Here is a 22,388-nt window from a genome sequence, read left to right as displayed (position 1 = left end):
AGTTATTACTAATAATGGTAGATGATTTTCTCCAAGATGAAATAAGGCATTTTGCACCTGTATTCAGTTAGCTTTACCTTGCTACATGAAGCTTTAACTAAAGGATTTTGTAAGCACTGCAGTTAAGATTTAACATCTGTTCATGCTATTAAATTAAATGATCTGTTCTGCTCCTGTGTTTGTATATACATATGTATATATGTATATGCATACACACATTACATACATCTCTTTAGCAAAGCAAGTGTCTTGTGAGTGGTGTTCAACCATGGAAGCAATCAGTTCTGTCTGCTAGGCTGTAGTATAGATAGGTTGCTTGGTTGGTCAGACTAGCGGTAAGGTTCGGTACATATTTCCAAGATAAAGCTGAAATATATTAAACTTTTGCCCTGACAAATGAGGTACTACATTTCATCTGCAAGTATGTCATATATATATAATCTGAACTATGAATTCTTGAAACTGTAATCTTTGTATTGCCCCATTTCCTCTCCCTTCTGACAAAACACTGTGCAGCATAGTAAAGAAGGCGAGTCTCTGACAATTTGCTTATACTCTGCTTCAATTCACTTTAGAAAACCATTTTTAAGTCTGTTCCCAGTTGTCTTTAGCAAACATTCAATTTTGTTTTTATTTTTAGACCAGTTAAATGTATAACAGATGAGATAATGACATGCAGATGGATTAAGTTGCAAAGCTAAGGCAAAACCTTTTTAGAAAAAATTGCTTTGTAGTATAAGCCAAAAATAGGCCTTCCCTAAACTCACAATTAGAATTAAGCTAATTAAGTTTCAGAAGTAGGCTAGTCTATTCTCCTTTCTGGATTTATTGAACCAGCTGTTCTTATTCAAAGTAAGAGCTGTAGAGCTTGCTGCATGCTACAGTTTAAGCTTTATTTTAAAACTTTATGAATAAATTACTCTTCTGTTTGTAATTTAGAAATGATTGGTTTGGTTTGTTTAAACTATTGATTTACTAAAATTAGTGTGAAGTGATAAAAATGTAAATAATGAAGTCTTTAGTTGGGAAGAGGTTTTGTTTGGGGGAAAAAGGTTCCTAAAGAGATGGCGTTTTTTAGCTAGTAACTACTGTGTTGCAGATGAAATGCTACACTTGCCATATTTAGTCTTGCTAATTAGCAGGTATAATCAATCTCCAGTTGAGCAGTTAGAGTTCATAATAAGTTTAGATTTTTTTGTCTGCTTTTGTTAGTGGCAAATGACTTGAAATGTATATCTGGTTGACTTAAGTCAAACTAATTCATGTGAATACTGAATTCAGTTAAGAAACAGAAAAAACATACTTCAAAGTCTTATGTTTTTAAACTAAAACTAAGCAAATTATGCTGAATGCATGAGTTTACCAAAATAATGTACATGTACAACTGATTTAAACAAAAGTGTTGGATACTCAACTGAATGGATTTGTTTCTGGTTCCAATAGCAGTCATGGCACAAGGGCTAGTCATCTTTCTTGCATAGATCGTTTTGTTCTTCAGTGAGAAAACATTTATGTAATTCTTTTAATACTATTAACAGGGTTTTTTTTCAAGTAACTTTAAATAGAATAAAATTACATGGGGGAAAAATGTATTCTCTCTGCACCTGCAGGAAGTATTTCTGTCGAATGTTGATTTGTTGTATTTGCAGACTTCAGAAGTAGCAACATCCCCCTGTACTCTGATCCTTAAACAGTCCCGATTCTATTTCTGTAACTTCATTTATGAAGTAAAATATTCTTATAGTAAATATAGGTCTTTAAATCTGAAGTAATGAGATATATTAATAGGTTTATTAGATGATATCCTGTAGATCTGGAAGACTGGGAGGTAGTTAAATTGCCAATAGACATATTCTGGATAGCATACAAGTATTCTGCAACTTTACTGTGTAAGATATGGGTACTGCAGCACTGAAATAAGACTTATCAAGATGAGTTTAGATATAGATTTAGAATTGGTTTGGTAATATGACATTTAAGAGAAGCATCAACCTGCCAAGTAAGGAGAATAGAAATAGGGGAAAGACAGAGTTCTGTAATGCATCTGAGCTAAGACTTACCTTTGACAAATGTTTGGGAGGGTGTTTAGTTAGCATGCCTAAGATCACCTTTCCATTTTCTGTTTCTTGCAGGTTATACAGAGAATATTTTATACAGTAAATAGGTCCTGGTCTGGGAAAATAACTTGTAACGAGCTCAGGAAAAGCAACTTCTTGCAGGTACATAATATCTAAAATTTTTCAAGGCAGATGTTTCTGCAAGTTTAAAAACTGCAGTAACTAAATGCTTACGGGAGTAACATAAGTAGCATTTCTTCCTTTTCCAAAAACTAGTGAAGGCTCAGTTGCATTAATTCTCATATGCTAGAATATGTTTAAATGTCATCCTTTGTCTAGAGCTGTATATATGCATATGTGTTTTACAGAAGAGTAGCTGATCTCATTGTTCTGTGGACACACTGGTTTTCTACCTTGTGTGTTCAGTCTTTGCTGTCAGGCAGCATGGTGTGCACTGTCTCTGAAGATAAAAATTGTTCCACTGAAATAGCATTAGATATTAACTTGGTTATGAGAATTCAGATAATTCAAAAAATGTCTTACAAATTCTTTAATGTGTTCTATTTATCCTTCTGATAATAGAATGTGGCATTATTGGAAGAGGAAGCTGATATTAACCAGCTGACAGAGTACTTCTCATATGAACATTTTTATGTTATCTATTGCAAATTTTGGGAGCTGGATACAGACCATGACCTCTATATTGATCGGAAGGATTTAGCTCGACATAATGATCATGGTATGACAAACAAAGCACCTTTGCTTACATGTATTAAATGACCTGTAAACTTTCAACTGAGGAAGTGGTTAACTGCCAAGGCCAGTGTTCATGAGTCTGTTAGTATAGCTGATCCTATGGACTCAGTGAAATAAAGCAGGACGAGTCATCTCTGATGCTGCTTTGTTTCTAGCAATACCAAATTTGAGGAAAATTCTGAATTTGAATTCTGATCTTGGCAAAGAAGTAGAGGAAAAAATCATTTAAGTCTTGGTATAGTAGAAATGGCTGCATTTGGCAGTTTTGGTTATTATCTTGGAAACAATTTTACTGATATTATTCAAGTAATGGCTCTTATGGCAAAGTATGGAAAGAGTAGAACAAGGCAAACATGTTCAGGTACTTCGCTTATTTTAAAGTTTTGCTAACTCAGCTGCAGTACATTTTGTTTTAATACTACGTAGCACCCTTACATTTTCTGCATTCACAATATACAATGACTGTGATTCTGTAGTCTTGCACACTTGTACCTATTTTAAATATTCTTGTAGCTTGTGTGGAACTGTTGGGGTTTTTTGGATGCTTTGTGTCCATTGTCATCTTAAAAGTATTCACTTCCGGACTGGAAAGCTTACGTAAGCATAAAGTGATTACGGAATATTATCCCACATTAAAAAGAATAAACACAATTCCGATTGCTTCTGAAAACTTGGCTCTGAAGTCTCACTACACTTCAGGACACTGTGGAAGGAAAGCTTTTTTCATTTGAGTCATTGCTCTACTGAGTTTGTACACCATAGAGAGGAAGTAGAACTGATATGATGCTACTTGCAATTTAGTTTTGCATCCTTTAAACAATGGAATATTGGTTAAAGCTTAACGGCTGCTGCTTAGTGAGAATTAGACTAAATCAGAGTATAAAATGGATATGATAACCCACCTTTAGTCTTAAAAGTCTATTTTTTGCATGTCAGAGATAATCTGGTTTTATCAAACCTTCCTTTCATACTGTCACTGGTCTAAAATTAGGCTAGATCAAACACTTATATGTAGTATAAAAATATTAAACTATGTAGCTGTTGTTGAGAAGGTTGAACAACTTCAGTGTTTCAAAAGTAGATAAGAAGCAGCAGCAGCACGTATGTCTGAAACAAATTGGCTGTCCTACAATTCTGGGGACAAATATTAAGTAGGGACTAGTGTCCTTACTAGAATAATACAGTGATAGCATCACCATAAGTATATAAAACAGATGAACTATTTGAATGGTTAACCACCTGCTTTGATTACCAGTATTTCTACAATGCTGAATGAAATATTTCAGAGCTAGAATAATGAGAAGCAGTTCTCCTTCTGTGAGAATAGTATGAAGTGCTACTTTGAGTACCATCCACAATTCTTCAGGATAAATTGTATATCCTTTACAGAGGCAGTGCTCCGTTAAGACATGTCTCTAAAATCCTTGAAATGGTTTCAAAATAGAAGCATGGATCAGAACCATGTCAAAAATAGACCCATGTCAGAATCAGTTAGGTATGCTCATTATGTATGAATGTGCCAGTTCTATTTTGGCTCTTTGCCAAGGTCATATAAAATGTAATGGCACTTGAAAACATTATTTACTTGTTAAAGAACTGGTAAATGCTGTCTTATTTATCAGCCAATTTTTTTACTTTTATTACACTACTATTCCTGTATCAAGTCCGAATTCAAAGCTGGTTGGTTCTAGCTTTGCTTTGGAGAATTTGTGTTAAGTGATCTTCTCCAAGAGGACTCAAAGGGATTAATGAGCACTACACTTGATCTTTCTCACAGATGTGTATATATGAGGGTTCCAGTAAACTCTTCAACTAGACAATACAAAGCAAAAATAACTTGTATCTAACTGACACTATTTTAAACCTTTTTTCACAGCAATTTCAAATAGGATGATAGAACGGATCTTCTCAGGAGCAGTAACAAGGTACTTATTTTGTATGCTGATCTAAATCCAATTTAATATTTGCTTGTTAAATTGTGTGACACTCCTAGAAAAAATGCCTTCCTCTTGAAATGGAGCAGTGAATTTCAAGATTTAGTATTGTAGTTTAAACTCTAGTAGTACTAGAGTGCTCTTGGAACCTTTGGCTCAGTCCCAAGTTCTTTACTCTCTTTACCCATATGAACACTTGCTATTGGATATTGTATGGTTTAGCAGGGATGGGAAAGAGGAAGGGAAGAAATGTTTGTTGTTTTTCCATCCCTAAACGTGTAAAATTTTCAAAGGGAATTTTCAGTACTACTTGCAAATTCACTGCTTATTACATCAACAAATTTACAAAAATGCCTCCAGTTGAGTTAATTCATATTTTTGACAGTCATTCTTCATTTTTCCCACTGGGATTGACTTCCTCTTGTGTATTTATGGCATTTTACTCATTTTTGAAACATTTTGCTAGCACTATATCTGAAGCTAGAAAGTGACTCATAAACAGAAATAACAAAAGCTGAAATGAGTGAAATGGCACTTGGCAGGCATATGTCTAGAGCGTATTCCTTTATGTGAGGTTTTTTGGGCAAGACAAAACATATGCTGTATTTTTCTAGACATCTTGAGGAAAAAACAGCAAAAAAATGGATTTTAGGAATGAAATGTAATATGTCTAGGAACTGCCTACCTGACTTTTTGCTAGACAGGTTGACCATGTGTCTTCAGAATGAATTTGCATGCTGTATTCCATGGTATGAGAGTAGAAACAGACAATTACATTCTTGCCACGAACACTTACTTCCTGAATGTTTTTCGTTCCTTTTTATCTTCATATTTCCATTCCAGTGCTTTTAGCTAGTGGAGTTCTGTACAGCTTTAAGTTCTTCTCACTTCTACCTGAATAGAAATTCTAAAAAGCATGTGTATGTGTATATAATAGATTTTTAAAAATTGAGATAACTCTTCTCTTAGCAGTTAAGCAGTGGTATTGCTGCCCAGGAAGGAAAGCTGTAGGTCCTTCTGGACAGAGTGCTACCGTCCTCTTCCAGCTGCTCCCTTCCTCTTTACCCACTGCAGTAGAAACAACAGAGCACACAGGCTCCTTATCCTGAATGATCAAAGTAGTCTGTGACAAGTCACCTTATGAACACTGTATCATTTAGAAGTAAATAAACAGTTAATAGCACCAAGGGAAATAATCCTTAATTTTGGTTAGTAAAAACTAGGTGTTTTAAAATAAATTTTTTATCTTTTTCCTCATTGGCCTTCAAGAGGTAGAAAAGCACAAAAAGATGGGAAAATTAGCTACGCTGATTTTGTCTGGTTTTTGATATCTGAAGAGGACAAGAAGACACCAACTAGGTAAGAATGAATTTATGTTTTAACAGAAATAAAGACTGACTTTATTGTTTTTTCCAGCCCTTAAATTAGGGACCACTGATGCTCAGCTGGAACTCTGATGGAAGAAGCTAAACTATAAAAACATGAGTGGAAAACTTGGCCCCGTTCGTTGCATCATTCTTATTTATCAGTGTCTCCTTTTGTTGCTGCTGTACAGGTCTATTTTAATGACCTTTAAGAGGATAATTAAATGTTATTGTTCCATATGCTCTGTGTGGCCTACTTACAGACAAGGTCATAGATAAAGGAAACTGCAGTTGTTTCATGATGCTAGTGACTTTGGGAAACTATACAGCTAGCATTAGGTGTAGGATATTGATAAGAAATCTATTGTGTGACATGTCACTGGCTTGTTCGATATGAAAAAAAGAACTTGGGTTTTGATGCACAGTTCAATTTTTCATTGGCTCCCTTGAGTTTTTATGTAAAACCACATGTTTTAGTCCTCTCCTCCTTCACCCACCCAATTAACAAGTGTGTTTTCAAATGCAATAATGGATGGCATGGCAAATACCAGAAACTCTTATCACAAAAGATGGTGTTTAATGACTTTCTATGGTATTATGGAATGTAGTCTTTTAAGTCTAGTTTTGCATCTGTAAGTAGCGTAGCCTTTAAAACAGGCAACATAAATTCCTGAAATTCTGTAATACGTTTGTGTAAACAGTTCTTTGCTATTAATTACTGAATTTCAGCATTGAATACTGGTTTCGCTGTATGGATCTTGATGGGGATGGTGCTTTGTCTATGTATGAATTGGAGTATTTTTATGAAGAACAGTGCCAAAAATTAGACAACATGGCCATAGAACCTTTGCCATTTGAAGACTGTTTGTGCCAGATGCTAGATCTCGTGAAGCCACAATATGAAGGTAATAAAATCCTTTTCCATCTGTAACTTCTGTTTCTCTGGATTAGGAGTTAGTTGTACCCTTAAGAGCACTCAGTTTGTCATACAAAGAATATGCCTTTAGGTTGTTTTTTCTCTAAAGTCTGTTAGAACTTAATAACCGAATGGTCTGCCAACTGCAGGCAGGCATTCATTTTCATACTAAAATTTAATATGCTGCTTTAAAATTCCTTGGAGGCTTTTATTTTGGGCTTGTAGCCATGTTTAGTCTTAAATGAAATCTTGTCACTATCTGGCTGAGGTGATGCTCTCAAAAAAAGCTCTTGACTGTGCTGTTCACTTCCCTCTTACCTGTTCCAGTACTCATTTAATTGAGATTTCAGAGGAAACAGTTTCTAAACAGTGTTTGTCTCTGTAGCTCAGTAGTGACTTATTTTAGGTTAGAAGCCTAAGCTGCCCTTAAGAAATTCATGTCAGGGGACTTAAAAATAACTGAATACTAATCTGTTCTTAGGTTTTGGCTATTTTCTACATTCATTTGAAGCTTCACAGACCTGCATTCTACTCTCCTGCATTTGATGTGTATGGTCTTTAGCTGATGAAACTTCAGTTTATATTTTACACCTGGAAAAAAATTAGGAAGTCAGCATGATGCTCACTTCATATTTGCCCTTCTGTGCTGCTCAAAACTAAAAAAATTTTTGCATGCCTTGGTAAACATGTTACTGTGATGTTCAAGAGTGATATCTTGCATGTTCATGGCCTCTTACCTCTGTGCTGTTTCTGATAATTGTCTCATAAGTTGATAAAACTGTTGTAGCCATGATGGATTAGTCTTCAGGGATTTGTTGAACTCAACACAAGTGAGGTCAACCTGTATCTAAACTTAATGTCTCAACACCTGACCACAGTTAGCACTAATAACTTATTATTAGCCCTTATTATGGCTATACTTTTTAATGTGAATTTCAGTGTGTAAAAGGATTTGGAATACAGTCTGGTTGCTGTTATTGTACCAACTCTGCATTGCAATAAATTTAGAACTTGCTTATTTGCTCTTGAAGTGTTTGACAGGAGTAGCAACCTGTATCGCATATACTAATGTTTGCTATTTTTTATGGTAAAAGAAAATTGTTGGCCATCTTATTTAATGCTTTTGTTTAGAAAATGTAATGTTGTGCTAGTGTTTCACATTTAGACGCTTCTAGATGAAGCACTGAGTTTTTCCTACTTGAATGAGAAGTGTCATATTAGTTGAGTGTGTAAGAGGGTGGTTCTGTTTACTATATATACAGTTATGGTTAGAGAATCAACTAATAATAGTCTTGCTTATTGCCCGCCTTCTTTCTAGTATTAAGAATACTTAAATTACAAGAAACTTAATTTTCTTTTAAAAAGGCAGTTGTCTTTTATTGAGACATGATTTTTTTTGCATGCTAAGGGAATTGAAATAACTCAAAACTAGAACTTAAAGCTTCATATTCTTATTTAAACCAAGTTAAAATGGATTTGCTAGGTGAAAACACATTTCTAAAGGCAGGAAAAAAAAATGTAAATGAAAAAGGAGTATTAAGTTTGTTTTGTCTGGAAGCTCAATCCTGGATATCGGTGGAATGAAGTCTTAGACCAACACTGTATAATGCATGGGGCGGTAGGAAGCATTTAAGATGAAGTGAAGCAAACTCTGAGGAACACATTTATGTTATATGGTTTCCTACAATAGCCTCCTGAACTCAGGGGCTCCCTTCCAGTCTTGTCTGCTTTTCAGAAGCATAATGTATGTTTTCAGCAATGTTTCTGTTCTGCATTTCAAGTGAAACAAGATTGATATATCTGTTCTGTATCATGAAGATGATAAAAGGAGGCTGTGAAACACAACCAAGATGAGAGTTTAGGGCAACAAAAATGAAAGGCAATTGTGAAGGGTTGATGTTTTTTATAAAACCTGAGTGATGTTTAAAAGGTGGATTAAGAAAAAATTCTTCTGTTTTCCCAATACAAAAACTAGCAGCATAAAATGGCATTTCACTTGGTAGATTTGAAACAGAGAAGGTACTTTCATACAGTTATGGCTAAACTGTGATACAGTTTGCTACAGGATGTTCTGTGTACTGAAAAGCAAATTCTTTAATTTGTGGAGACTTGACTTATCTCATTCTTTTTTTTTGTTGGTCTTTAAGAGGCAATGGTAGGCATCTACATGAGTGTTAGGTGTCTAAGCTCCCATTGCAATAAATGGAAACTGGAGAGCAAATCAACGAACCAAATATAGGTGTCTAACTTAAATTGGGAGCTTATATAACTGGGACTCAGATTATTTGCTTGGTTGTGGAGAGTTGCTGCCACTTGAGATGGCCCAATACATCAGACATCTGTGTGGGTCTGACAGATATGACACAGGTGCCATGAGGGATTTGTGTCATTCTGGAGCATCAGCTATAAGCCAGGCAGAATACACTAAGGCACTTCAGATGGCAACAGACACAAGTGTGGCAACCATTTCCAAATGGGATTCAGATTTTGCTTTCCTCTGATGTCCTTGAGTTATACTTTGTTAGAGGCTGGGGCAGTATGCTGAGGAAATATTGTTCTAAATCTGGCTTTTATTGAACTCTTCCATAACATCTGCAGTTAGCCCCTCTTCGATTGACAACAGAAGATTGGCCATATTTCAGGTGAATCAGTGACGGGGAGTTTTAAGGATAGCCATCTGTCTTTCCCTGTATATCTGGTATTTTTCGGTCTTTCTGCAGAAGCTCAATATTCAGCTTTGAAATAAGGTAACATTTCTGAGCAACCTTACAAATACCTCTAACACTTAACAGATCCATTTATTTGAATCTTTAAAGTATCACTTTATAAAGAACCAAACAAACAAAACACCTCTGAGCATTTAGCTTTCCTCTCAAGCAGTAAATATTGATCAGGCTGGACAAGTGTGGCAAACTAGTCTCTATGAAAAATTCATCTGTATGAAGCATGGTCACATACAGTCATGTCTGTCATACATTTTTTTCTTTTCAAGTCAGGGAAGAGAAATGGGCGCGGCCAGAGGATATTCCTACCTGCTACCTAAGCACTTCTTGGGAAGGAATGGCTAGCTCACTGGAGACTTCTGTCTCTTGAGGAAGCTTAGACAATTATCTTAAATAGTTTTTAATAGCTAAGCGACATAGACTGTGTCTCACTGCAACACACTGAAGGATGGTAGGATGACAGTTAAAGCAAGTAACAAATCTGAAACATTTAAAAGTTTTGTCCACTTTGAAGGACACATTTCTAGGTGTATTTCATCTATGTGCTTTCTCCCGTTGTGTTGAGCATGAGTGACAAATGTTCTTGAGCATAATGATGACTTAACTTTTGTATAACATTCCTCCTCTTTGGAGAAAGGATAACTTCAGCTTTAAATATCTTATCTTGTAATCTTCTTTACAGGAAAAATTACTCTGCATGATTTAAAGCGATGTAAGCTGACAAATGTGTTTTTTGATACTTTTTTCAACATTGAAAAATACCTTGACCATGAACAGAAGGATCAGTTTTCTATGTTGCGGGTGAGTATGAAGCTTTCAAAGTCTTTTTAGCTATGGGCTTAATTAATATGTTTTTGTATAACTTGTAATGTGATTGTTTAGGATGGTGAAGGTGAAAGCCAAGAGGTCTCTGACTGGGAGAAGTATGCTGCTGAAGAGTATGATATCTTGGTAGCAGAAGAGGCAGCAAGTGACCAGTGGAATGACGGGTAAGAATGTAGCAGGAGGGTTGGTACGAATCCTCTCAACTAACGTAGAGCCTCACCACTGCTATCATCCTTGATGCTATTTTTGTAGAATGTTGCTGTTTGTCATGTTTAGCCATGTGCTCAGTGAGGGAGGAAGAACCTTTCTTGTATCTCAAATTAAACCTTCCTTGACAGTTTGTGATTACATTCATTTCGTCAAAGAAAAGCTTCCACTTCAAATTTTGGGAGGGAATAAGATTTGAAAAAGCTTCAGCTCTAAACAAAACACAACATTAATTTTTGCAGCTTGTTGTTAAATGAATGAAGAGCTTTGCGGGGGGGGGGAGGAGGACACAAAATCTCACTTCTGAACTCAATTATACTTCGGGGGGGGAAGAGGACACAAAATCTCACTTCTGAACTCAATTATATCAGCTCAGACATATTTTTTCCACAGTCCTCTAAGAGTAAATAAGATAATAAATCTTGCTGTTTCAAAATCACTCCTTTACTTTTGCTGTGTAGCTTCCAGAACCTTTTGGAATCCAAACTCCTGAATTTGCCATTCATTGTGCCATTCAAAAAGATAAGGAAAACAAGTATAAATTTAACTTGGTTTAGGCCTTAAGTTGATTGACCCATCTAGAGAAAACACATTTTCCTGCATTTCCTGCATCAATATTCCATTTTAAAATATTTGATTCTTGCCAAGTGTTTAGAGAATGACTAGCTTGATATTTAAGAGAGCGCTTTAAATCCTGAGAAAGTAAAATCCTCTTAACACATTGATTTCAGGAAACTTCATTAAAGAAAGCATATGAGGGAAGAGAGAGGGGAGGGAGAGAATTGTTGTCACTACCCAGCCTCTTCAGCATTAAGGGGGATCATACTCTTAACACTTCATGGAATCCTCTGCTAGAATTTATAAATATTACAGAATTAACAAGCCAAAAAATAACTGAAGCTTTGTTGTGCTGTGAGTTAGGCAATATTAAACCTTAAATGTTTTTTATCTCCTTTAATCTCTTAATGTCATGGGCTAAGTTTGGGGAAGGTACAGAATAGGTATGTACATTTTTGACAGTTGTTTGAGACACTGTAAGGCTGAGTATAATAGCTTAAATTTGATGGATCAGAGGACAGAACAGTTTCTACAGGTACTGGCTGACAGATGTTACTTATTGGTAACTCAGCTGACAAAACTAGTGGGATTCTTATAAACCAGTGAAGGATTCAGATTTTTGGCCCTCTGTTTTAGAATACCCTTATAAAATTAACATGTTTAAACCATCAGGAGTCAAAATTTTAAAAAGTTACTGGTGGATTTAGACTGCTCCTGAGAGGATCAGACTGGCCCCTGCAGTGCCTGCCATCATCTCGGTGTCTGTCAGAGGGGCCCCTTTAATGTAACGCAGTAAAGCAGTGCAATAGCAGGTCAGCCTGAGAGCCCAGGCTTGACAGGAAGGAATGGCGTTTAGGAGACAAGGTACTGTTGAATCCGAACATCTTAAATCTTAACTAGAACCACTTCCTCAAATGTCTTACACCTTTGTTGTTTTAGCCTTATTTTCTCTTTCTTCTGCTGGTCTGTTTGTTTACTTCTACCATAGTAGTCGTGTGTCTCCACCTTCTTGTTTTAAGATTCTGCTGCTGTTGTGGCTTTCTAGAATCTGAGTGGTAAGCCCATTCTGCCCATTTTCAGATACAAACTTACAAAATTCAGATGGTTTTTGACTAAATTTGTCTCAAGCTCACCTGAGAGTTGATGGTTAAATGCAGATTTCCTGGGTTCTATTAGGATCCTATTTATTCTGTCTTACAGCTCTTAAAGCCTCTTACAGCTTTGCTGTGGAATACCCTGAGAAACCAGTTCTTCTGTCAGCTGAGATACGCTGAGGGTTCAGAAGTATACCATGTGGTCTGGAAAAGCTAATCCTTTAGCTAGATTGTCAAGGAAGGATTTCAGCTGGTCCTCTAGCATTCTGTCCTGAGGCTACATGCAGTATCACTGGCAACTGAAACTCATTGGAGGCAAAATATCCTTTTGACACTAGTAGTAAGGGACCTGCATGTCAGAAAGTCAGGTTACTCTGCACCTCTGATTACGGGCTTGAAATTGCCAGGCTGTTGTAGACAAGTATAATTTTGTAAAGTTCTAAGATAATGTTTAGGCACGATTTCACTCACAAGGGCAAACAGGATATAGAGTAAGAGCCTCAAGGTGCTTTTATTCTGATTCAGTTATGAGCTTGTTGACTGCAGCTGTTTCTCTGAGCTAGGAGCATCTCTGATTATTGTTTACACTAGATTATTTTATTTTTATGTATTTCCCACTCCCACCCACCCCACCCCCAGCCCCTGGATGTCTGCTCTTGGAGAAGATAAAAGCTGCAAAATTCACAGCCAGTATTCTTGGGGTCAGATCACTTCTGTTCTTTTCCACAAAAAATGTATTCAAGGTTTACCTGAAACTGTGGTTCCATGGCTTTACACAGAAAGAGGACAAAATAGAAACTAAAATACAAAATGTTTCTCAAGTTAAACTTTGGTATTATATTTTAAAATTTACCTTAAATTTTCACTTTTCAGTAAACTGCTAATAGGTCTTGAACAGTTCGTTTTTCAGGTACTTCCATGAAGTTTCTCTCTGTGCTATAGGTGTAGTCGTCTTTGTATGTCCATGCAATTACAGCTTAAGTAATACAGAGAATATTGTAGAGCTTATGGTATGTAAAGCAGAGTCCTAACAACCATAAAACTTGAAAAAATGCACCTTCACTGTGTAAATACATTCCTTAAGGAAAACCAGTGTGTTACTGTAAGAATAATGTAGGGGAGTACACTGGGATATGGAGGAGAGAAGATATACGATGCTAAAACATCCAGTTTCTCATTTCTTTTGAACCTGGTGTTTGTAAACTCAGGTGACTCTTTGGTTGTAGGTTGCCTCTGCTTCTGGCATTAGCAGATTAGTTACGGATCTTGTAGGAAAAAAACTGACAATTAAAGAAAAATACAGCATCCTATGGAAGCACGGCCCAAAAAATCATGCATTTTATTTAATTACTTTCTGCAACCCTAGTTGGGTTTGATGCATAGGCCATAGCCTAACTGTTGGCCCTCCACACAGCTTTTATCCAAGTGTTCCTGAAGTTTGCTGCTTTGTTTCCTTGGAGTACAGATTGTAATGCTCATTGTCTCCATTAACTACCACTTTGACAAATTACAAAGTGTTTCAAGTATCATATACACAGTGTTTCTAAATTTCCTTAAATATCTTGGAAAGGAGTAAAAGTGATATTCCATGAGGCCACCAAAGCATTGGAAGAGAGTGGGATTTTAATTTGTCCCAATAATGTTTGAATAACAATCTTCTGAGTATAGGATGGATGGAACCTACAAATAGTATCTGAGATATTCTCATGCTGCCATTTTTAATGACTGGGAAAGCTGCTCTGTATCACTATGCAATAAACAAATCCAAAAGGTGCATTCAAGATGTTTCTGTTTAAAAAAAGGAAAAAAAAAAAATCCTCCTCAAAAGGATGGAATTAATGGTGTGGAAGACTATAAATAGGCGTGTGAGCTGAAACTGTTGTTATGGTAGAATATGAATCTTTCTTCCAAATCCTTGTTTTCAAATGTGTAACTCACTAAAGCAACTCTTAGGATGACTTTTGTGTCCTACTCAAATCAGCAGTGAACTGGTGGGAGAAAGTCAAGCTATTCTGTTCACTGCCTAAGCACTGAGACTTTAGCACCCATGGGAAGGATGAAATAATTAAAAAAAAAAAAAAAAAAAAAAAAAAAAAAAAAAAAAAAGGAAAGAAAATCAGGAACTTGCTGCTTAATCTTTACCTGAAGTTATCAAAGCATCTTTATTCTATTAGATTTCTTTTACTGAAAATGGTGGTGAAGCTGGCTTAATAGTTTATCTATGAAGTGGTTCACCAGAATTGCATTCACAATTGAAAATGTTGTTCTTCCTCCCACCTCTACTCTTAATGCTACTCTATTTTAGTGTTCAGAGTGGATTCTTAGTATTTAATTCTTCTTTGCCCTATGTCTCCTAATCACCACATAATGCTGTTATAAAGTCACCTGTGAAGAACAGATATTGCACTACCTAAAGCTTGTTCTTTGCCTAGCCTTGGTAAGTAGATGGAATTAATCACGTGCTGAGATGAGATTCGGTAGCACTTGGGAAGATGTGTGTGAACCTGAGTCAACCTAGCCCAGGAAATGATCAGTTCCTTAATCTGACATCATAAATCTCCACAAAGATTAATTTTTTTTTAAACAGCTATCAATTATAGATTGATCCCACCTACACAGTGCTGAAGCTGATCTTTTTTAAATATCAGCCTTCACTGACTTTAGTTAAACATTACATTTCATTATCCATCTGTTCATTTTCATCAGCAGCAGGTGGTTATCAGTAATTTCTGGTTAAACAATTGGCTGTTGCTTTCTAGCATCTGCTTTAAATACATGGTTGCTATCACTTGTGCTCATGCGCATTTTAGTAAGACTTTCAATTCAGCATTCTTTCTCTTTTGTTGTCTCTACTGCAGGTGTAGTTTGTTCTTCCTAATGAAGCCTAATTTCAGCTTTCTTAGAAAGAACTTCAGGGGTTTCTGTCAAGTACTTAAGTCTTGCATTTGACCATTCTAACTTACGAGTAGTCCACTAGAGCAGTATGTGCCTTGAATCCTTTCAGTAAAGCTGCATATCTCACTAAGAAGTTCTGCATGTGGTGGGAAAGTAAGCCAGCTTAAATTTAAGTAATTATTAGAGAAACCTTGTGCTGCTTCTGGTTACATGTTTCTTTACTGTAAATATACAATATTGGAAATTATATTCTTCCTGCAGGTGCCTTGTTAATGTTCTAACTTTTAGGTACTTCCTGACATAGCTACAGTCCTTCATTTTCTTTTTTTGCCCATTCCTAGGTATGAAGCAGAACTGAATCCTGTAGACCATCAGAAGGCCAACGTCCTAAAGTATCAAATGGAAAAAAGACCATTTTTTGAAATGCCTTCCCATCTGGCTGATGTAGACTTGGATGAATATGACTATGAAGAGGACTTTGAGTAGTCATTGCTTACGGTCAACACTTGCAGAAGAGAAGGGACAGTCTGCAGCAGGTCTGCTACACACCTGTATGTTTCAGTGGGTTTTGTTTCCAGGAAGTCAGCTTAGTTTTGTGCTAAAAATATTTAATCACTACACTACCTTTTAAATAGAAGAAGCGCATTTGTATGGAATGATGAAACTTTTTGTATTTATTCAATAGTCTATAGTTTGTAAAATAGATTAAAATATTTATTTACAGATGTTGCATAATTCCTTTTTGGAAGAATAACAATATTTGACTTTAGAGAAAAGTATTCTACTGTTTTTATGAGAACTGTGTAATTTTCTTGAAGTTGATGTGTGGTGCACTGACCATCCCCGCCCCATATGTGAACAGGTATTCCTGTCCTGCTGTGGGAGGTAAGGAGACAATTTATACCTGGCCTGCAATGCTTATATGCTCATAGACAGCCCTAAGGGTTTTATGCCTTGGCAAGGAAGAGACGTGACTGTGAGTGCGTGATCCAGCTCCCATTTACAAACAGTTTCATTTGAAAAGCCGAGCGTATTGGCACGCAAGAAAAGCGAACGCCTGAGACGAGTTGCTTCTCTTCTCTGTGTAGTCCTTGTTTGCCCCAACTTTAATTTTGCTTGCCCTTTTAAACTTCAGTCTTTTCATTGATGTTCATTATAAAAAGATTATTTAATAATGAAGTCTGGTTTAGTGTTCATACTTGATCCAAAATGAGTGTGTTAATTCATGTAGAAGGAACCAATTTTTTTAAAATCCTTTGTATAAATGTTACTTGATCAGTGATGTGCACTAATTTGTTGTGGGCATTCAGTGCTGTTGTCTGTCCCCCCTTCAGTTGTTTGCTATTGACACATTCCATGGATATTCATCAGTGTCACAGCAGCTTGAAATTGTTGCCTCACTCTTACTGTTAAACAGATTTTGAGAAGAAAAAAAAATGTACAAAAAGATGTAAGTTATTTTTTGGTTGCAGTGTAGATCTGTTAAAATGTTTAAAAATCATGTTTGTATTTTCAAATAAAGATTTTCATATATGTAATTAAATAGCTCTAATTATTATGTACTGCATACTATTAACTTCTTACTATTAAAGAAGCATTTAAGATATGATGGGTTACACATGTGTGCAGTCTGGTTGGGCAATTACACCAAGCTGCATATTCGAGGCAATCAAGCTCTAGCAGGTCTTTCTTCATCTCGGAGACAGTGTTGCTGAGCAGCTGGAAGTGGCACAGAGAAATCTGTTCCACTCAACTCATCACACCACCTCATGTGGGAACTTGCAAACCTGTGTATCTTCAGTTAGTGTACCTTACCAACTAAAGGAAACTCGAGTCATTTTAATGGCACTCAAAAGATTTTTAAAAATAAAATCAGGGTTGATTACTCCAATTTTAATGGAAACTCATCAATGTCAGATACCTTTCACTGCTTGCCCATGATTTTGGGTTTTTAAACAGTAGAGGTACACAGAGCAATTACGTTAAGCTCTGTTCCCTAAGGTGCTGTGGGAAAGGATGACCAGCTGACTTTCTAGATGACCCTGAACTTCTGCTGCTGTTCAAGAGGTGGTGGCCTGCTGCTTTTCCCTACCTGGAACCCCCCTTCTTAAAAAGGGGGCTTGTAAATGGGCACTGTACAGCCATGGGTGTTGCCATCACACAGTGACATTGCCCCGTTCAATGGAGCTATGGTGCAGGGTAGGTCTCTTCTGCAGAGCCTGTAGCTTTGTTGCCCCTTTGTGTTTAAGGTCCTGTTAAATCCTGCCTTCTATTATACTTGGGATAACCAAGTCCCTTTTTTCCTAAAGGATTTGCACAGATCTAGTAGAGCAGATTATGGTGTTACTGTGCAAGTGTGTTTTCTTGCAAGACATGAACTATAAACATTACTGTACCTTCCCCCAGAAGGATAATTCCCATCCCTAGTCCTTTGTTGCAAGAGTTAAAGCATCAGCGTGTTTGATGTGGTCCCAGGTATAACTGCTTTCTTAGTCCAGCTGTATTCTGCCTACCTGGTAAGTGTTTAGGCCTAGATCCACAAATCTAGGTGGATGAGGGAAACGTCACCAAATCACAGGAGAACTGAGAACAAGTTGATCAGGGTGAGAATTGGTATTGTCTTGCAAAGTGCTACCTGTCCCCTTGCATTAGCCTACTGTATACTTCATACAAAATGAAACATAATGGTTTTACTATTGCTGCTTCAGGCTATGGGATACCTGGGAGACAGCGATGGCTTTCACTTCCATGTTCACGGGCGCTCACTTCTCAGTCTAGAAAGCCAGCAGCACTGCTGCTGTTCTCTCTCCAGACTTGGTGTGGGAATATCACTTGCACTTTCAGTACTAATGGATAGCAACAGTTCTGTAGTTTATTTTACACAGTTACTATATATATATATATATATATATAAAAAATAAAGCTGATGATAGGATTAGCACAATGTACAATTCCATGGAGCAGTGACATAGGCTCAGCAAAAGCAGCCAGCACTCCCCAGCCTACTGCCTCTGGAACACTCTTGAGTGAAGATTATTTGCAAATTCTGGAAAAACTACTTTTGAAGGGCAATAGTTACAGTCTATTTACATAGTCTTTTCAGGCTTTGTATTTTCCAAGTAAATACCACACGATCACTGTGTATGAAGGATTTCTTCCAGAAGAAAATACTCAGTCAAGTGGTCCCCTGTTTCTTTGTTACTTAGAAGCCTTGATGCAAGTCTCTGGGAACATGTCCTGATCCCCACAGACCACTAACCGCATCGCTGGAAGCACTGGAATTTAGAAATACTTTCAGACAATTTGATCCAGGTTTTCCGTTGTACAGGCAGGAAATGGCACTGCCAAGTCACTTGCCATCACCCAGCAGGTCACAGTGTTTGCAGCTGGGCCAGGCTCCTTTCTCCCCAGGGTCAGGTAGAAGGAAACAAGTAGATATCCATCTCAGTTATCTCAAATGGTAAAGAATACATCCAGCAGAACGCTGCCCCCACGCTGATCTGAGCAAGCTTGTCTCATCTAGTTTACAGAGTCTTTGACTCAATAGTTGTCAATACTCTGATTCCAATCCTTAGGTTGGGAATTTTTCCAGGGCAGCATCAAGGACCAGGATGCAGTTGAGTAATGATGTTCACTAACGCCCACAACCTTAGAAGCGTAACAGCCGAATCAGTAATGCCCACAAACAGCAATGTGGAGAAATGAACTGCAGTGCTAGTAACTGGTTCTGGGTGGCAGGCAGAGATTTGACTTGATACCTATCTCCTGCTGCCTTGGTTGATGACATCACAACCCCATTTTCAGTTAAACAATTTGCAGAAAAAAATGGTAGTGTGTTCTTCACTTCCATTTATCCTCTCAGCATCATCTTAACTGTCCTATACCAGAAGAAAAAAAAGATTGTCAGTCTCATACTATGAAGAAAACATCATGGAAGAGCACATAAGGAATCAGAATAAGAGTGTAGCATCTAACCAACTAGCAGCTTGACCATAGCTGGCTCTTGGAAAGCACTGTATTTAGCTTCCACAAAAAGAAAGAAGCATTTCTATACCACAGGGAGCTCTGAAGAGTCACTACAGGGAAAGGCCACATACTAAATAAGTAAGTAAGTAGTGCATTTTCTCTATGGCTTCAATATTGGTCCATGGATTTAAATTCTGTTACTATCTATCTTCAGTAGGAGCTGCTCCAAGCACATGGTCCAAGCAGCCTACATTTTAACAGGCATATGACTGGAAGAAAGGGTAGAAACCCCTTTTTCCTTGTAGTCCTCTAAAAAAAAAAAAAAAAAAAAAAAACACCACTCAAATATGAAAAGATACCATTTGCTCAACAGGAAAAAAACTCATTTAAAAAAAGTCAAAAATCATACAAGGTCTTTGAATGTGGCTGCTAGGTCCCAGCTAACCAGAGCCACTGGAAATCAAGGGGTTGCCTGAATCACTGCAAATAACCTGTCTGCCAAACAGTGGGTTTACATTCTGTAAAGTTCAGAAAGCAGGGGGAAATACAGCAGAAAAACCTGAAGGAACCGTTCAGCCCCTTGCAACAGCTGACATTCGCTGCAGCACAGGAAGCCTCATGGCCTCTTTTTTTTTTCCCCCTTTCAGCATAGTCACTGCTGCAAGACCCCCGGCGTAAAACACCCTATTTGAGTCCCTGCACTCCACTGGCCTAAAGGGCTAAAAGTCCTTCCCTGCTGCAAGTATCCATTCCAGGGCTGAGCTGAGACCCAGGCAGACGGCTGCAGTTTTGCCAAACTTTTATCTGATCCCAAAGGCAACCAGTGCCCACAAGACAACCCCGAGGCTATGCTGGCTGCCACTCCAAGCTTCCCTTCAAATCCCCAGCTGGTTTGGGGACAATTTAATCTCCCCAGCAGCCTTGACTGGAAAAGGGCAACAAACAAGGGACGCTCCAGTGAGAGCCCTGGGCTGACCAGTGATCAGACACAATCCGAATCTTTCAATCTAAACAGCACAGCGCAAACACCATTTTTGAAGCAGACATTCCCTGCAGGCCATGCAGCAGTGCCATCTCTGCAATGTGTCAGTAACATGAAGCAACTGCAGCAAATGGCTCTTAATCAAGAAGCTACCCAGTATGGGAAAAAAGGAAACTGGACCCTCCTCTTAATGCATCCTAGCTGGTGTTCAATGTACATAAGGATGTCTAGATGCTACAGAAAGAATTGCCTTAAAAATGCAGATCAAGCTGAAGAAGGAGGCTACAGCTGCAGCTGGAAAGGGAAGAGGGGAAAACCCCTTTCCTCAGCCCGAAAGGGGCCACAAAAGAGCAGCCCCTTTGCTGCTAGATGGGTACTCATGAGATTCTGAACTCCCATTCACCCACCTCAACTACAGCTGTCCTCAGAGCTGGAAAACCCAAGCTGGAATTACCTGGTCTGCACTAACAACATCAACATCAACATCTTCAGTTGTGTCTTCTGCTTGACTCTTCTTTGAGACATCATCTGTCTTAATCTCATCTTTGCTGGGAAAAAAAAAAAAAGCTAAGTCTTGAGAAACTTTATAAGAGAGGTTGCACATTGCACAAGTGTGCTTAAGGCAGAGTAGTTCACATATTAAGATCTGCTGCTGAGATATCCATGTAAGGTAGCCCAAAGTTTCTGGCCCAGTATTTCCCAGGTATGAAACAGGTTATGCTGCGAGGAATTTCCAGTAAAGCAGTTCAGAAACAAAACACTCATTTAAACAGGGGCTACCTTCATGTTTAATAAATTTTTGTTCTATTTTACTTGTATTCACCAGGTCCATTCAACAAGTGTCCCAAAACCTGGAAAAGCATGCGTCTTTCTGGGATTTGTGTTTCATCTTTTAACCTGCCAATATGGGAAATGGCACCTAACACGTCAATAAATGAACAGTACTAAAGGAAAATATCCTAACTGAGCACTTTGAGTGCCTTACAGAGCTCAAAGGTAGACTTGAGACTCCATTTCTGCAACACCTCTCTTACATCCATGTTCTGTGGGGTTTACACTCAGGCATGTGTGCATGCTGCACACAGACATGCATGTCTCTAAAAGAAAGTCACCAGTTACACAGTAGTTAAAAGCAGATCTGCAGAGACAAGAATCCTCTTTCACTTCCAGAGATGCAGAAAACACTCGTTCAGCTGCAGCAAACAGCCAGGGAGTAACCAACACCACAGTCCTCTTATCAGGACCAGAGACAAGAGAAGTGGGACAGGGAACCTTCCTCCTTCCTTGTCTTTTTCTCTGCACACTCAATATTAGTCCAAGAAGGCACAGAAGCCCTGTCACAGTGGGGAACAATCAGGCTAAAGCAGCAAATATAGAAATTGGAGTGAGTTAACAAAAAAACCCAACCTGTCCTTGGGACACAGCCCATAAGAAAGACAGGAGGGGCACACACCTTTTGCCCATGGAAGTATTACAAAAAACAGAAGCAGAGATGGATAGAGACCCCAACTGTCAATACCAGGACAAGCGAAGGAGCTTGTAAGACATAAAACTCTCACCAGTATCTTCTTTGCAGCCCTCCTGGACAAAGGAATGGCAAATGTTCCTGCAAGTGCATCTCTCGAGATTTCAGCCTCTTTCTTCTTTTCCCTGCTGCAGAGGCAAGCTGGGAAGAACACTGCAGGTCTGGAGCTTTGCCTTCTGCTTCAGTCTGGCTGGTTACAGGCAAAGACCCTGTAACAGACAGTGAACAGACTTGTTCTTCAGCCTCAAACCCAGAGATCTTGAGATGGACATTTCCAACATGTTCCCCACAGCAGTGAAGCAATGGGGCCAAGCTCAGAGGGAGATTTGGAGCAAAGCATTCATTTATTGAGGGAGCAAGCTAGAAGCCACATAAAAGAAAATCCATTCAATTTGCCCACTGGTCATTTTTGCAATCTAGATTTATGATCTTGGCCCCAGTCCATAAGTGCTATCAGTACTGCTGAGTCTATATAACCTTCAAGAAAAGAGGGCCTTTGGGACACAAATGAACAAGCATTCTGATGGCAAGTCACTGAAACAAAAATTTCTGAGAAAGGATGAAAAAGAAATTAAAGGACGCTCTA

General features: G+C 37.9%; 2 protein-coding genes across 14 annotated transcripts in view; one reads left to right on the top strand and one right to left on the bottom strand.

Moving 5' to 3' along the window:
- PPP2R3B (protein phosphatase 2 regulatory subunit B''beta) overlaps nt 1–16,867 on the top strand; it is a 55,876-nt gene extending 39,009 nt beyond the window's left edge. For all 3 annotated transcript variants that reach the window (XM_029998619.2, XM_029998620.2, XM_029998621.2), the window contains 8 exons: nt 2,133–2,219; nt 2,640–2,796; nt 4,690–4,738; nt 6,017–6,106; nt 6,841–7,016; nt 10,433–10,551; nt 10,633–10,739; nt 15,671–16,867. In XM_029998619.2, coding sequence (XP_029854479.1) covers nt 2,133–2,219; nt 2,640–2,796; nt 4,690–4,738; nt 6,017–6,106; nt 6,841–7,016; nt 10,433–10,551; nt 10,633–10,739; nt 15,671–15,815 — 930 coding nt within the window. In that variant the 3' untranslated portion in view covers nt 15,816–16,867. The remainder of the gene's footprint in view (nt 1–2,132; nt 2,220–2,639; nt 2,797–4,689; nt 4,739–6,016; nt 6,107–6,840; nt 7,017–10,432; nt 10,552–10,632; nt 10,740–15,670) is intronic.
- Nucleotides 16,868–18,183: 1,316 nt separating this feature from the next.
- The window catches only part of LOC115334475 (cohesin subunit SA-2-like), a 62,496-nt gene continuing 58,291 nt past the window's right edge, over nt 18,184–22,388 (bottom strand). For 8 of the 11 annotated variants that reach the window (XM_029998616.2, XM_029998611.2, XM_041119439.1 and 5 more), the window contains 3 exons: nt 21,837–22,011; nt 20,732–20,825; nt 18,184–19,207 (listed from right to left, as the gene is read on the bottom strand). In XM_029998616.2, coding sequence (XP_029854476.1) covers nt 19,199–19,207; nt 20,732–20,825; nt 21,837–22,011 — 278 coding nt within the window. In that variant the 3' untranslated portion in view covers nt 18,184–19,198. Of the gene's footprint in view, nt 19,208–20,731; nt 20,826–21,836; nt 22,012–22,388 lie in introns of those variants that run through there. The other 3 variants (XR_003921132.2, XM_029998615.2, XR_005931182.1) reach the window with 3 other exon arrangements.

This window comes from Aquila chrysaetos, chromosome 23 (genome assembly GCF_900496995.4).
Source record: "Aquila chrysaetos chrysaetos chromosome 23, bAquChr1.4, whole genome shotgun sequence".
NCBI lineage: Eukaryota > Metazoa > Chordata > Aves > Accipitriformes > Accipitridae > Aquila > Aquila chrysaetos.
This window is presented reverse-complemented; position numbering and strand designations above follow the sequence as displayed.